The sequence below is a fragment of the Austrofundulus limnaeus genome, unplaced genomic scaffold, assembly GCF_001266775.1.
Source record: "Austrofundulus limnaeus strain Quisiro unplaced genomic scaffold, Austrofundulus_limnaeus-1.0 Scaffold12, whole genome shotgun sequence".
NCBI classification, from domain to species: Eukaryota; Metazoa; Chordata; class Actinopteri; order Cyprinodontiformes; family Rivulidae; genus Austrofundulus; species Austrofundulus limnaeus.
The window spans coordinates 3,238,625-3,254,787 of record NW_013952414.1 but is presented as its reverse complement, the minus strand read 5'-3'; the positions used below and the strand labels follow the sequence as shown (position 1 = coordinate 3,254,787).

General features: G+C 41.4%; 1 protein-coding gene across 11 annotated transcripts in view; it reads left to right on the top strand.

Annotated features, from left to right (window-relative positions):
* eya1 (EYA transcriptional coactivator and phosphatase 1) overlaps positions 1-16,163 on the top strand; it is a 35,448-nt gene that overhangs the window by 9,358 nt on the left and 9,927 nt on the right. For 6 of the 11 annotated variants that reach the window (XM_014002323.1, XM_014002325.1, XM_014002320.1 and 3 more), the window contains 5 exons: positions 3,015-3,097; positions 3,583-3,769; positions 4,325-4,464; positions 5,175-5,258; positions 8,601-8,690. In XM_014002323.1, the coding sequence (XP_013857777.1) occupies positions 3,015-3,097; positions 3,583-3,769; positions 4,325-4,464; positions 5,175-5,258; positions 8,601-8,690 (584 nt within the window). Of the gene's footprint in view, positions 1-3,014; positions 3,098-3,582; positions 3,770-4,321; positions 4,465-5,174; positions 5,259-8,600; positions 8,691-16,163 lie in introns of all 11 variants that reach the window. The other 5 variants (XM_014002322.1, XM_014002321.1, XM_014002319.1 and 2 more) reach the window with 1 other exon arrangement.

Sequence of the window (16,163 nt, the reverse complement as noted above, 5' to 3'; positions counted from 1 at the left end):
ATATAATATGCAGAATGATGCCCATGAGTTGGGTGTGAAAATATTTGTGTATTTTTTTAATGCATTCATTATTAAACTTTATTGGAGAGAGAGAAAAGAACAATGTTTCAAATTGAGCATTTGTTGTCAAATTGAGCACTTATTGTAATTTTTAAAATTTATTATTAACATAAGAACTTGCCGTGGTGCATGCTCTTAAGTAAAAAAAACTCAAAAGTCATAGTTTCAGCAGTATTTCAACACTTTCAAAATGAGATATTGTGGAAAGGATACAAATACTTAATATCTTACTTGTTGCATAGTGCTTTAAACTCTCATTTTACAGAAATAATTTATTTTTTTACACTGTTGGCAGACCTTTATCTCGTCTGAACGCGTTCTTAAAACAACAATTTCAAAAACTGTATAGCTGTTATGCAATTTTTGAAATTTGGTATGCTTGTTTACAGTATCTTGTGTGTCTATGGTGTATAATGATGTGATTGTGATGCTGTAATTCTGAGTGTTTATGAGCTGCAGAACAGGAACCTGCGGTAAAACAGCAATTATGCTGAGTCAGGCTTGATTTTTAATAATCTTTTCCTGTAAAATAAATAAATCAATCAAATCATGCAAATTGTATTGCTAAACCTTCACATCAGCAATAGTTTTGCATGACACAGATTTTTCCAGTAGACATTTTTTGATTTTTCTGTTAGAGGTACCACAGGCTTCATTGGAAAATCTACAGCTTGTTGCTACTGTTGTTGCTGCCGAGTTTTCAAATGATCATGTAATGCAAAATTCACCGGGGTGTAAAGGTTCAAAAATGGCGTTTGCATAAAATATTTTAAATAGAGGCTGCTTGGATTAGTTGTTAATTCATCAATCTGCTCAGGATTGTACTGTATTTCTCTAAAATAAGAGCATTTACGGAGTTTATCTACAAGTAAGATGGTAGTTCCTCAAAACCTGTCCACACAACTTTCCTTCAAAAGAGCTGAACTATCCTTTTAAAGGGGTCCATGATTAGTTGTAACATTAAACTTTATTTAATAAACATATTTTAACTGTAAATACCGTAGGCTGTTCAGTTTTTATAATTTTAAACTAAAAGTTTAAAAATAAATTACACGGACGGGGCCATTTTATTTTCACGCAAGGCATTCTGGGTAAATGATGACATAGATAGGTCCTCRGTGCGAGGCTGCTAGCGAGCTATATCCACCCTGAAGGTTGATCTTGGACAATATCTGAYGATCDDCTCTTTTAAATGAAACCAGAGAGCGTTGACAGAGAGGAGAAGGTAGAAATGACTCAGCCTGTAACTGAAAATATAGATGGAGGACAACAGAGCTGCTTCATGGAAGAAGAACCTCAGCTTAGCCTGTTAGCTTTAGCACTAGCCCCGACGCTATCACCATATATATGTATTAGCTCAGCGTTACACATTCTCCTCTCATCACTGAGGTCCTCCGTCCACATGACAGAGAGGGGAACGCAAAAATGACTCAGCCTGCAACTGAAAATATGGATGGAGGACCTCAGTTTAGTTTGTCGCGTTAGCGCCGAGCTAATATATACAATGTAATATAGCGTCGGCGCTAGCACAAAGGCTAACAGGCTAAGCTGAGGTTCTTCTTCCATGAAGCAGCTCTGTTGTCCTCCATCCATATTTTCAGTTACAGGCTGAGTCATTTCTACCTTCTCCTCTCTGTCAACGCTCTCTGGTTTCATTTAAAAGAGTCGATCATCAGATATTGTCCAAGATTAACCTTCAGGGTGGATATAGCTCGCTCACACTGAGGACCTATCCAGGTCATCATTTACCCAGAATGCTTTGTGTGTAAATAAAATGGCTCCGTCCGTGTTAAAATGTATTTTTAAAAATTTACAAAACTAAACATCCTATAGTATTTTTACAGTCTTTATTTTATAGTTAAAATATACTGTATGTTTATCAAATAAAGTCTAATGTTACAACTAATCAGGGATCCCTTTAAGTTTTGATATGATTCTGCCCTTTGTGTTCTTTGACTTGACGCAATGGCCACTGCATTTTTCTTCTATATAACTCATGATTTGTGTGTTATTAAACCATTAGATGCTATCAAGCCTTTTAAATGATTTAATTACCMAGGAGGACCATGCTTCAGGCGGGTGAAAAGCAGACCATACATATTCATTAGGGCTGGATTACAGAATCAAACCCACCCGGCGACCTCAGCCCTTGTGCACGGTCCCACCGCATCCTCCGTCCCCACTCCCTGTACCCAACGCCACCCTTCAGTAGTTCACACACAACAGTCTCCTATGTTCTTCACATTGTGCAGGGTTGGAAGTGGGTTCTACCCCCACAGCTCGTCATTCATCAGTCCTGATCCAATCACTGATAGGAGCGGCAGAGGGGGAAAGATAAGACCACTGTTTGGAGTGCTCCCCGAGGCCTCCATCTGTTCATCTACTCCAACCATTGTTTAAAAGAAAAATATATATTTAATTTTTTCACATAGTGATGCTTTATATTTGCCATTGAATTTACTTTTTTATATTGTTATGCTATGAATTTGGTTAACATAATGTTACTTTTAGCAAAGTATGAAATTAAACCAAAAAAAAGCCATTTTAAACAAATGGTGCACTTTGAAAGAGTTTACTCCAGTGGATGTTCAGATATATTGAATGCACTTCTGAAATGCAGGTACACACTCAATGTAAACAAACATGCTCTCTGCTAAAAACCTAGTGGAAGCTTGAGACATGATTGACCTACATTAGCTGGCTGTATGTGTAGGTAAACGAATGTGACTGATAATGTTTAGTATTTTCAGTCACTTTGGCAGTGTCTGTAGGTAACAGTCAACGTGCGTTCTGGTCACAAGCTTTGCTTACAAATATTTTCTTTAAGAACACAATAACCATTGGTATGTGGAAAAATAATGCATTGATTTTATTTCTTGCTTTATGATTTTGTTTCTTCTGCATGACTTTGCAAGGACTACCTTTTTAAAGCTCTGCTATTTTTGTCCCTAAAGGTGGTTCTTTCACAACAACATCAGGATTGTATACAGGAAACAACTCTCTGACGAACTCAACTGGTTTTAACAGCACACAACAAGTAGGTGTATGCTTCTTCCACACTTCTCTGATCTGTCTTGATAACCAGCTAACAGTTCACAACTGAGGTTTGTGCTGCAGACACTGAACCTTGAAAACCTACTCAAAACATGTATGCACAGTATGTTATTTTTTAGCCTTGACGCAGTCCACATAAATCACTCACAATGTCAAAAAGCTTTGTACACACGATTATCTATTGTGCTTCTTTCAACACTTGGATTATGCCACAGACAAAGAAAAAAAAGATGGATCATTGTCCAGATGTGGAACAGAACAGACATATGTTTGCATTTATTTTTTTGGAATCTGCTCCATAAAGTAGCAACACAGGGCAAATCTCAGATTACGCTGCCTAACCACCCACTTTATTTTCTGCAACATGGCTACATTTTTGTCTTTTTTTCCCCTTTTGATCAAAAGCTCTCCTTCTCGTTCATTAACCCTATCTTTGTTCCTATCACCCCGCACTTTCCTTATCTTCAGGACTACCCCAGCTATCCCGGCTTTGGCCAGGGCCAGTATGCTCAGTATTACAACAGTTCCCCCTACACCTCCCCCTACATGACAAGTAACAACACCAGCCCCAGCACGCCCTCCACCACCACCACGTACACCCTCCAGGAGCCGCCCGATGGCGTCACCAGCCAAGCCCTCACAGACCACCCCGCAGGTAAGAATCGAACAGGCAGAACTTTTAGTCATTTCATTTCATAAACTTCAGTGTGGCGGGCAAAAAATAAAAAGTCTAAACTGAAGTCAGATGTAGAATTTACTGTAATTTCATGTGACATTAATGCATGATCTGGCAATTAAGATTATATCTTTATAAGTCACTCAAAGTTTTTTTTTTTTTGGACTGCATTTGAAATTGTCATCAAACAGCACTGAAGACAGCTGGCTATAACTTAACATAATTTCATAATTTCACACAGTCATCTCATTTAGATAAGACAGCTCGTTGGCATGCACTCTGTTACTTCTTGTTTATTAAATCAGTGCAGTGCACAATAGCTTTTCTGTTCCATAACTGAGTTACGATATGTTTGTTATCTGCAGTCCCAAATAATTTGTGTCTCAATAATGTCTCCTGCAGGATGCAGTCTGTCCTGCATCAAGACAAATGACCAATCAGACATCTTGTCTAAAAGCGAATAACCTTTTGATGCACGCTTTTTATAATCCACCCCCTAACCTCCCCCCGCTGTTCTTTCCTTCCTTTCAGTAGAGTACAGTACCATCCACAGTCCATCAACCCCCATTAAAGATTCAGATTCAGATCGATTGCGCCGGGCCTCGGATGGAAAGTCACGTGGCCGTGGAAGAAGGAACAACAACCCATCACCGCCGCCCGACTCTGACCTTGAGGTAGGATGAGCCCGCTGCCTTGGCGACAGACAGCCTCGCCCTGTCTGAAGCGCATAGACGTTAATCCACTTACTGTATGGCTGCCGCACCAACTTAAACAGTGCATGCGCATTAATTTTTAACACTTTATTCTTCAGCTGCTCTTCAATTATTTACGCYCCGTGGAATATATGACTCAACGCACGTCGTCTGGAGAGTCCCTGTGAATAACTTGTAAATAAACAATGAGGCTTGTAATTAAATGAACAGAAGATATATATGAGTTCCTGACCGCTCCTCACTAGCTGCAGCATGTGACGGCGCTTTTAGAGACCATCTGTAAAAATAAAGCCTGGATAATTTCAGGGCTTCTTCATTAATACGGTATTAATTTGAATGAGGATAACAGCAGCCATTATAGCGCTGACATCATGGTGTGTTAACATTTCGAGTTAATTAGTTTGTCATTATTGATTCCTCTAATGTAAAGGGCAAGGGGTGGAATCTGTGTAGCGGGGTGATGAGAGGGGTGTTGCGGTGACCAGTCCAAGCAAATGGATCCTGGTCCCTGTGGCACGCAAATACACGCTCCTGGCCTATTGACCAGGAGGATCACCTTGCAGCCCTACAGAGTGCACCATTGATTTTGCTTCTTTTCTCTCTCTCTCTCTCTCTATTTTTTTGCTCCCCTCTCTCTCCCTCCCTTCTCTTTCTCCTTTCCATCTCTCCAGCGAGTTTTCATCTGGGACCTGGATGAAACAATCATCGTTTTCCATTCCTTGCTTACGGGTTCTTATGCCAACAGATATGGACGGGTGAGTGACATCAGACTGTGGCAGTAGCAGTGCACTTTATCAGCAAAACGTATAAATATTAAAAGGAGAGAATAAGGATCAGCTTAGGGTAATGGCCATTGAGCGGAGGATAGATTTCACTTTGTTCTAAGTCCACAGCACGAGGACACAGCAGAACTCGATGTACAGATAATTGTTTCTTTTTTTTTAATAGGCCCAATGAGGCCTGGCAAGTATTTGCCTCCTTTTTGCAGCTGTCAGAGCAATGCATGGCCGGTCGGGGCTCGGCTGGAGGGACTCGCAACAGTTGCACTCAGGCTGTCTATTGACACGTCTTGAGTGTTCTTTTCTCCTTCAGAAATACCACATTGTTAGTTTAATTAAGTGCTTCTCAATCCGTTCTTTTCAGCCAGGGTTCTCCCCGGAGACCACAGCAAGAAGCCGTGCCTAACAAATGTGATTCAGTCTAACTAAAACACAGATTCTTTTCCATTTGCCTCAGTTAGGAATCAAACAAAAGACCTATATATATATATATTCATAAATCTTAACATTTTTTATTATTAAAGTAGAAGGTCACTTTTATCCCAGATATCCCTGTGTATGGTCATATTATGAAGTTTGCTTTTCCAGGCTTTGCTATTTGTTATTTCATGTAAATTGTTTCTCTAATTTTAAACTTTCCAAACAAACGATTTGGGAAATAAGGCAGAAATCTATTCTCATGGTTTTGTTGGAGTCACGGGCTTTATATAGCTTCAGCGTGTGTTATCTTTTTTTTTTTTTTTGCTTTTTCTGTCAAAATGTTGCAACGTCCTTTTTTTTGTCACCTGTTTTGACTGTGAATTCGTCAAGATTTAAAGTTTAAAATAACGACTCATCGTTTGTCAGAGAGCTTAGTGTCTGCGGGCCGTGCTCTGTGTCTTTGTTCTGGTATGAGGCGGTGTTTGATGGGGGCAGTGTTTTGTTTCTGGGGTGAAGGAGGGCTGCCCCGCGACCCTCCACTGTTTATTTACTTTCTTCTCAGCCCTTGCATGCTGGGTAAAAGGAGAGCTAAAGCTCAGGGAGCCGTGGCTCTGCGATGAGGGGCTCTCACACTATACACACACATAGGAACAGACACACAAACACCCATAGGGTCCTCCAGTGGGCTTCTCTAAAACAGGAAGCGCTCTTTAACTTCACAAGGGCCCATTCCGTCGAAGCTCATATGGGATGTGACAGTCACTGGAGGCCCTCTCTCACTCTGTTTTCTTTTCTCCTCCTCTGCCCATTCCAGTCACCTTTTCACAAACCTTTCTCTCGTTATTTTAAGCTCCAACACGTTAAACCAGCTTTATGATGCGGGAACGCTTCATCACAGCAGCCGCTATCAGATACAAAGTAAAGCAAATGAACATCCCCCACGAGCAGCCGCCATTTCCCCGCCTCCTCCTAAATGTCTGTCATTCATGTCGTGTCCATCTCAGAGGCATAAACAAAAAAGTTACAAAAGCRTTTTTCTCTCCTCGCTGCTCTTAACTTACTATAAATAGATGTGTATCTGAGAGAGTCCACATGCACTTTCTCTCACTCGCTGTGACCTCCACTCTCGATGACTTTTTTTTCTCTCTCTCTCATGCTCACATAAACACAGCCCTCTTCTTATCAGCCGTTTTAATTGGCATCAAGGCACTCACCCCCATAAAGCTGATGGCTGAGGCCAGCTGTGCTGATATTGGGCAGCCTAGAGCTTGGGCTTAAACTCGGTAAGGATGTGTGGGTGTGGGTGGTGGGGTGTTACTGCTAAGGGACTCCAAGGGGGATGGGGTGGGGGCACTTGGCGCCCTCCTGAAGACAGTGACATCTCAGGACAGGTGGTTGCTGGAGCAATGACAGCAGCAGCACTTTGGCCTTCTGGCCTGCTTGTATTCTTAACTCCCTCACTGACTGATTGTTTAAATTTAATTGGGAGGGATTCGCTCGCGCCGTGGAGGACCGCCTTTTCCCACCGAAACCGGTCGCTCAATCACCCGGCAGCGGCAGAGGTTGGGAAGAGGGAGGTAGCCCCGCTGAAATAGGGAGGCTAATTGTTTTTGATGAATTCTMACTGAAAGATTGATTCAAACTGGGAGGTTGAGAGAAAAGAGAAAGCCCGGAGAAGTGGGGGGATTGAGCTCTTCTTGTGTGGTTTGTACTTTGTCATTTTAGTGAAAACATAAGCATTGTGGGGTGTGACAGCTAATCAGCAGAGAGCTCAGGTGTGTCTTTAGGTGGTTTAACTCTAATCCCGGCTTCTGGTCCTGCCTGGCCTGTCTTAAATGCAGCTGGGTGGAAACCTCCTCGACGGACAGCTGTTGTCTTTTTGTCATCGCTGGAGACAATTTGCTGATTAGAGATTTAAGATACAAGAGAAAATGAGGGTATATAATTATTATTTTTTATTCTTGCACAATTCTTTATATCATATTTTTTTACTATTAGCAGTTGTATCTTCGCGGGTTAGTTTTAATTTCATTTTTGTGCACTATCTATAGTTTGTAAAGTAACTAGTGTGTGAAACTTTGTACTGATGCTGCTGTGACACCTGATTTTCCCCTCGGCGGGACAATAAAGGCTATTTCTATTCTATTCTATTCTTCTATATAGGTGAAAATGAGGTGGAACAAATAACTGCAGTAATAAATTAATTTGAGAAAAAAGCTATATTAGAATTAAACCCTAAAATTGAATATATATATATATTATCCTTTCAAAAAATTGCACACATTGTCACAGCCTCATTAGCTATTTACAATATACTCTTTTGGAGGTACAGACAGTGCGATCATGTCATCACAGCCTGTGTCACATTACTTTAATTTAAGTTTAAAAAATGATAATCTCTGTTGCAAAGCTTTGCAAACTTCTATTCTGTATTTGCAATTAGTTTTTTTTTGTTATAATTCTTAATTATCTGAAGAAAACAAAGAATAATAAGTACTATATTAACTGAAAAGCAGTCAAATGATGCATGGGTACAAAAATGTGGAGAATGCACTATTTACGATTTAGGCGGTGACCCCGGCTCTTCCAAATTGACCACCCTACCTGAGAAGAGACACGCTTTTACTGCTTTCATTCAAGTCTGGGGCATTTCTGATGACTATTCTGGTTTTTTCCAGAAGGTTGTAAAAGGAGGCCAAAACTTTCAAGTCTGTTTTTATGAGAAACGCCTGCTGTGGAGTTTAAAAGGGATTTCAGCGATAATTGAATGACTCATAGTGGATATTGTTATTGACTGTTTTACATCTTTTGCTTCTTGTACTTCTTCAGATGAAAAAAAAAAGCAATCCAAAAGATTTCAACACTTGTTTAACTTTGTTTCGTTTCTTTCGCTTTAAGGACCCGCCAACATCTGTGTCATTAGGTCTGAGGATGGAAGAAATGATCTTCAACTTGGCCGACACACACTTATTCTTCAACGACTTAGAGGTGAGTGTGTGTGCGTGCGTGCGTGCGTGCGTGTGTGTGTGTGTGTTTGCTGCCGTCTGATTCCGTTTTGGCTTTAATGGCCAGAGACGTGTGAAGAGTTTAATGCCAAATGACAGTTTGAGTTGATTTTGATAAAAGCAGCAACAACTGCAGTACAGCATGGACCCCATCTCTCAGTTATCCATCCTGTTGCAGTGAGGAATTACCTCCCAGCCCAGGGCACACCATGAATTTTGCATCTGATGTCAGTCTCTTGGGTCACCAGCCCCACCACCATATTTTTCCCACTCTCATGGCAGCCAGTGCAATTTGTCAGGCTGTCTGCCTGCCTGTGTGTCATGCTGTGTGCTCGGTGTCGCTGTCCTCCTACGCCAAACTCCCCTCCGTCACATCATGAACCCCCCCCCATCCATGAACGAGCGTGCTGCAAAGTGCACAAATCAAGACATCAAACCTAAATCTGCACTTTTCACATTTAGTAATGAATTTAAAATGTTTTCAACCACACTACCCAGTTCTCTGGCTTTGATTTAATGTTTTCATTCCTTCTGCTTTTGTCCATATTTTCCTCCTTCTCCCAGCAAACCTGATCCCACTGACCCACCTTTTCTCTTCAGTGTCCTGCTTTACGCTGACCTCACAAAAAAGGAAATGTTTTGTTTGATACTTAAGTGCGAAAAGATCTGTGGCCAGTCTGCCAAGTCTCATTACTCACCGCTGTGTTCGGCCATGTTACATGAAGCAAACCCAAGAGGGAGGAGGAAAACATGAAAAAAAGGAGAGAGAGAGAGATAGAGAGACTGGGAAAGAAAATGTTCGTACTTCCTTGGACAGACAAGTGATTGAGATTCCAAACACAGTCATTGTGATCAAAGTTAATTGGCTACAATTGACTGCTTAAATATTTCCTCATGCCCCGGCCATGTAGAATCCATTCTAGCTGCGCTTTATTTAACAGACGTGCCCCAATCATATGAAAAAAAATGGCAGTTTGTGACAAGTCTTAAATGTGGTTTTGCTCAACATCTGTCCCGTGTTTTGACTTCTTTTCATGTGTGACGAAACCATTCACAGATGAATTGGCAGCTCAGTCTACTTATAAAATTATTGGAAAACGCGCACATTTCTTCTGCTCTTTCTCTGGAACAGAATTATTAGATTTTGTTTTGACACTCAAACGATTCAGATTCTTGTTTTTTCTTCTTCTTCTTTTTTTCCCTCCTCCAACTTTAAGCCATCGTGACTGAAATAGCCAACTGTGGTCTGTCCAAAGGAATGCTTTATAGCATGTCCAACATAAAGACTTTTTCTGCAGATGCTGCAGTGATTGTCATTAATAATCACTTCAGAGCAGGAGTGACATTCTCTCAAAGCGTTTCACCTACTAAACTGAACCAGGGCAGGCTGAGTGTTAATTGTTAGTTCTCAGCAGAGCCTAACCAGTTGTGTTTCCTCTCTGCTGATTTACAGTCCACCATCTCTTACAGAACTAAAAGGAGTCCCACTATAAATACCGCAGTCAGCAGCAGTTATGTATTTAAGCATGTGCAGAAATGCATTTGGTCCATCTAATTTAGTCTAAGCCATAAAGGGAGACCCCAGAGGCTGTGCAGAAACACAGGTGCAGAGTTAGCGGCCAAACAGTGTTTGAGTGGCCCATCCATGTTTAAACGCTGTCGTCCTGCCAGCTCCTGGACAAGGACGTCTGAAAATTATCATCCAGGTCCTAATTATCTCCACCTCCTATTTGAATGTTTTTGTACTTTAAGTTTTTGAAAAGAGCAGGGGGAACATCCCCTTTAATAGCTCAGATCTCTGTGAACAGTTAATATCTTACCTGTTGTAGATAGCTCTTTGAACAATGTCAATTTGGAGAAAAAGAGTTTAATTGAACTTCTTCATGTGGCGAGACCTTAACCAGCCTTAACTCGTCAACTCTACTGGTCTGTAGTTTTATAAATAGTTACCCAATGAAAAAAATTAAGAAACGAGCTTGTGAACTTGTGACGGCACTGTTATTTATTTATTTATTTTCATAATGAAAAGTAGTTTTTGGAGATACAAACTTCCTGCCTGACAAAACCCCCATGGACTGAAATGAAGTTTTTAAAACTGCAGCAGTCTACTTTAGTCTCAAACAAACAGCTTATTAATGTGGTCAAAATTAAACTGTATTTCTCCAAACTAAGACTGTTCAAAGAGCTATCTACAACAGGTAAGATGTTACTTGTCCATAACTTTTCACAGAATCCCACTTCAAAAGACCTGAATTATCCATTCAAGCATATTGTTGTGTTCAGTGTGTTGTCCAGAGCAGCAGCGCTGGTTTTTGCTTGTGTTCTGCGTGTGTTTGAGTGTGGCTGTGTGTGAGTCGGAGGCTGGACTGTGTTGATAGAGCTGGTGAGTGATGATTCAGGGGAAAGTCATAAAAAGAAAGAGGGCATGCCGAAGGGGTCAACAGGGATCAGTTTCACCCTTATGTCTTTCTCTCTCTCTCTCTCTCTCTCTCTCCCTCTCTCTCTCTCTCTCTCTCTCTCTCAGTCACTGTTTTTTAAGATGAGTCGCTGAAATTCTGCAGCTTCACCAAAAGACTCGCCCTCCCAACACACACTCGTCCGCAAACCTCTTATCGATCGCCTGCCGCACACCATTTGCTGCTCGGCCCTTTAAAGGACGAGTGAAGTATTGTATGAACAGCGCAATCGGGTTTTATCGTCAAAAATGCTCTCAGCCAAAGAAGTTTTAGAAAAGTAATTCAAGGAAATGTGATACCTATTGATGCGTTTCCCCACTGTATTAATTTGACCCCATCAAAGAAGCTGTATTTCAGTAGTGGCAGAGATAAACACAGTTATAAACATATTGTGCTGCATAGAGGACGAACGCCAACCTTGTGTTTTTATTGGAACACCATAATAAGRTTTTACAGATAAATTATGAGGGGTTTTTGCAAACTGAAAGGCATTTTCATGCAGGAAATGTGGTTGCATGTGGAGTTAACTGATGGTCTACAGTGATGTGAATAATGAAGCCCTCTGAGGCCGGCTTCGCTGGCTGACTGACAGCTCTGCTGTGACTCGGAGGTGTGAGTTTACTATAGGTGTGTTGCCGGAGCCCAGACGCTAATGCTGAGCAGTATGTGGGAACCAGGGGCCTTGTTCGAGCGAGCTGAGCCCCCTGTGATCCCCTCTCAGTGGGATACAGGGGGTTGTCGTCTCCTGCCTCTTTGTATGAGAAAACAACCCTCCCTGCCTGGAGAATAAAGGGCATGGGGGCAAACCACTCACAGAGAGAGTGAGAGTGGGAGGGGGTGAGCTGAAATGGGTCTTCTGCTGCATCTGAACTACGTGCAACACATACATGCATGCAGACATGTACCTAACAAGAACTCGTGAAAATTTCCACAAACCCTGACACACACACACACACACACACACACACACACGCATACCTGTGCACCAGGGCTGTAACACTGTATGCTGACTACCATTTATAGCTCCCAGCCGGCGGTGGCAGGGGTGAAACCTCCTCTGTCACTCCCACCAGGGGGCTGCTTGTTAATGAGAGATGCTGTGAAATGCACGGGTACCTTTTGCACTTTCTGAAATGGTTCTCCAGAGCCTCTTAGCTTGGAACTGTTCTGTTAGGTTTTACGTCCCACAGCTGAGATTCAGATCCTGGACTTGCCCTTTTATGTGACTGGTAGCCTAATAAAGTTTTTACCTGATATTTTACTTTTCCGTAATTCTGTTCAGGATAAACCTTATGTTTGCATTAATTTCCTTTGAATTGAAATAGTAAAGGAAATAGGTAGTTTGTGGAAGAAATATGTTTGAGTAATATCTTACCTGTTGAAAATAGCTCATTGAATGGCTTCAAACTGGAGAAAAAGTTTAATTCTGACCTGACTGACAAACTAACAKCTACAGTTCAACAAAACTAGACCAAAGTAGATCACCACCATTTTAAAATAACTCAAAATGGTTCATCCAAATGCTATTTTAAAAACTATTTCACCACTATTCCTGCTGGAAGTCCAAGCTGCACATTGCTGCTGCCCTTTTTGCACTTGCAAAAATTAGATGTAAACAACCATAAAATGCAAAATTTAAGAAAATTTAAAACAGCATTTGCAGGAATCCCTATATTTTTTGAGTTTGGCATTGTTGTTTTTTTTTAACAAGGTAGTTCAAAATGACTATCTACAGCAGGTAAGATGTTGATTGTTCATAAACTTTTCACAAAATAATGACCTAGCTGCAGAATTGCCAGCAAACCTTTTAAATGTTGTGGTGCTATTTTCATATTAAAATAAATGACTCCCTGATTTGAATCAAAGAATAAATATTTGCACAAGAAAAGTCGCTTCAGAACCAGAAACTGGATGTTTCTGTTTGTCCTTTTTAAACGTTTTTTTAGAGCATTCTTTTGAAAGCAAACAATACTGTTTTCATATATTTTGTCAAACGGTTTGTGTGGGTCTGAACACACTCATGTGGGTACTTCATCACTTGCTTGGCCACTGATGCAGCACTTCTGTCATGTTTATTAACGTGACTCCGTCTCTGGCCTGAGCCACTGATGGCTTCTGGAAAGACTACAGACGGAAGGTGGAGGCTTCAAAGCAGCACTGTCAGTCTTCACTCCACAGAGTGCCACATCACCCCCACCCCTCTACCTCACCGTCCCAACACAGCCACTGCTCACACCAAGACGGGCTGAGGATGCATGGGGAAAAAAAACTGGAGCGTTACTCTCTGGCAAATGATATTATTTAATACAAAGTTCTTGTTCAGAATTAGAAACGAAGACGCAGCACCTGTCTAACAAGACAGGAACATAAATCACACAGATTTGTCTAAACAGTCCATTTGGCAGGAACTAACTGGTTTTCCATAGATATTGCTTGGGGAAACTTCCTAAATGACTGAGATTTGAATAATGTCGCTTGCCTTGAGATGCAGTTTGGATGACATTTACAAAAAAGGGAAATAATGAGCAGCAGCTCATCTATCAGAAATAACTGATTTTTACTTTTTGCTGTGGGGTGTAGTTTTTTTTTACTTTTCATAGTTTTAAAGACCTAGTTTGTTCCTGCCTCTGATATCCCCCCCCCCCCCCCCCCCCACACACACACACACCCCCTGTAAAACCAGCACAGACATCTCAGTACCTGTGCTTTGTTTGGTGCTGCTGTTTGAATTCCGTGACTGTTCAAGCAGAGATTGTGGATTGGGGCGAAGTGGGTTTGAAGAACTCTCCCTTTGTTGCCCACATCCTGTGTTTGACCCCCAGATAATCACAGCCCACCTCCCTTCTGTGCCCTCCTCCAACCGCCCTTAGACGGGGGCGGGGGGGGGGGGTGCCTGTGGTGGGAACGGAGAAGGAAGTTGCTGGGGGTCACAGGGGCGGAGGGGATGACAGCCTCTGCCGGTAGAGTGGCGGTGTGGAGAACCTGCGAACCATGGATGAGTCTTTTTCACATGGCATTAGCCCCGTAGGGTCACGAGGACGTTTGGTGATGATGGCTGTTTGGGCTCGCACCGGAGGCTTTGACTCCTCCCACCCCCACCCCCACAGAGCCACAGCTTACCTAATCGAGAGGGTCAGAACATGCATCAAAAAGTGACCTGGAGCATCCCTAAGAGAGAATTAACACGGTCTTCTCTGTGTTTTTTATATGGTTTGCAGAGGTGCCMCGTCTTTCTTCTCCCTGCCTCTGACTTTTCCAGTCACCACTCGGAGCTCTTTCAAGAGCTACAGGAAGACTCAGGCCGCCATCGCTGATTGCTTAGTGACAGATGCCAGGAGAACAAAGAAGGCTCTGATAACCTCCTCCCCAGTGAAAGGTTTTCAGCACCCCAGTGGAAAGACAGAGACAGAAAGAAAGGAAAAAAAAGGGAAGAGAATGAATGATGCAGAGATGGAGGTATCCTGAGGCAGGAGCATCCTGTCCTGAATTCTGTACAGATAAAAACAGTACAGAGGAGAATGTTTCTGATGAAATTAGCAGAAATGCGCCGTGTTTGCGAGTCATAACTTCTGGTGGAGGATCTTCTCTCCTTCGTACAGTAGGAACATCTGGTGCGAGTTATTGATGATTGTAGGTTTTTAGAGGAACCACTGTTTGCTCGGTGAGGGGAGAACGGAGGAATTTAGTGGAAAAGCGACGTTCAAAGGTTTCTTAGAAATTCAGCCTTCAGTGTGTCACCATCACAAAGCATCACATATGAACGTCTTTTCTTTTTAATTTTCACCTGCTGTTTCATTACAAGCTGACTCCAAATTTGGCACCAAGAAACTCTCTCTTTTTTTACAACATATTTTACCAGGTTTTTCTCAGGTGTTTATTTGTCTAATTCTAAATGATAGTCTGAACAGTAAAATTCACTACCTAATGGCGTTAGTTTCCATTGTGAAAGTTTTTTTTTCAAACTGCATGGCTCTGTGGTGTTTACGAGGCCCTCAGAAGTGGCTTATAATGAGTACGTGTGAGGGTTGCTGTACGACATTACCCACAACCACCTCCTCTGTTAACTTTCCCAGTCCTCCCAGGGAGCCAGTGCCGAGGTTTATACCAGCCCCAGCTGGAAATAGTAATCTTCTCCTTCCTATAGTAACTTTCTTTTTTTTATTCCTCACTCAAACAGTCAAACTTAAGTTTAAAAATCTTTATTTAAAACTGGGAAAATGCACCTTCATCCGTCACGAGTATAAGAACCACAGCACGCAGAAGTGCCAGATTTAGTCACACAGGCTAATACAGGCTAATGGACACAATCCAACAGCCTCTAGGTTTGATGACATGTTTGATTAGTTACCAACCACACTATAAAACATCCAATGAAATTAAGATTAAATGTGGTTGTTTAAATGTAAAAAATGACTAATTATTTGAAGCTTTGTCCGCAACAAGTTCATAGATGGCAGTGGATTAAAAATAAATGTAAGAATTTCCCAAAAACACCAGAGGAAAAGTGCATTTAAAAAAAGCCTAATGCATGTGTGCAAGTAAGGAAAGCAACTTGGGACAATCTTTATGCAATAAAATGTGTAATTTAGGCAAAGTGGTTAAAATGCATTTAATTATCAGTATTTAGTTGCTTTAATAACTAGTTAAGAAATCAATGCAACAAAACCTGTTCATTTTTACTGTTTTAAATTCTCAATAAAATAATTGTGTAAATAGTTGGTAGAGTGTAAAGTTAGTTTTGTGGGTACGATTGTCCTGCTGCCAGCTGCATGATCAGAGAAAGCTGATCAAAGGAATGAGATTCTACATTCCTTACAGCTTGTAAAGTTTGATGTTGCTCACTAAACTTATTTAAAAAGAAGGTGAGCCAAAGCATTAGGAAACTTGTGCACATTTAAAAGTTTATTTTAGTTTTTCTATTTATAGTTCATTCCTTATTATATCTGATCGTTTAGTTAGACATCGTCACATAATTGTGGGGGTGGGGGTGTGTGTGTGTG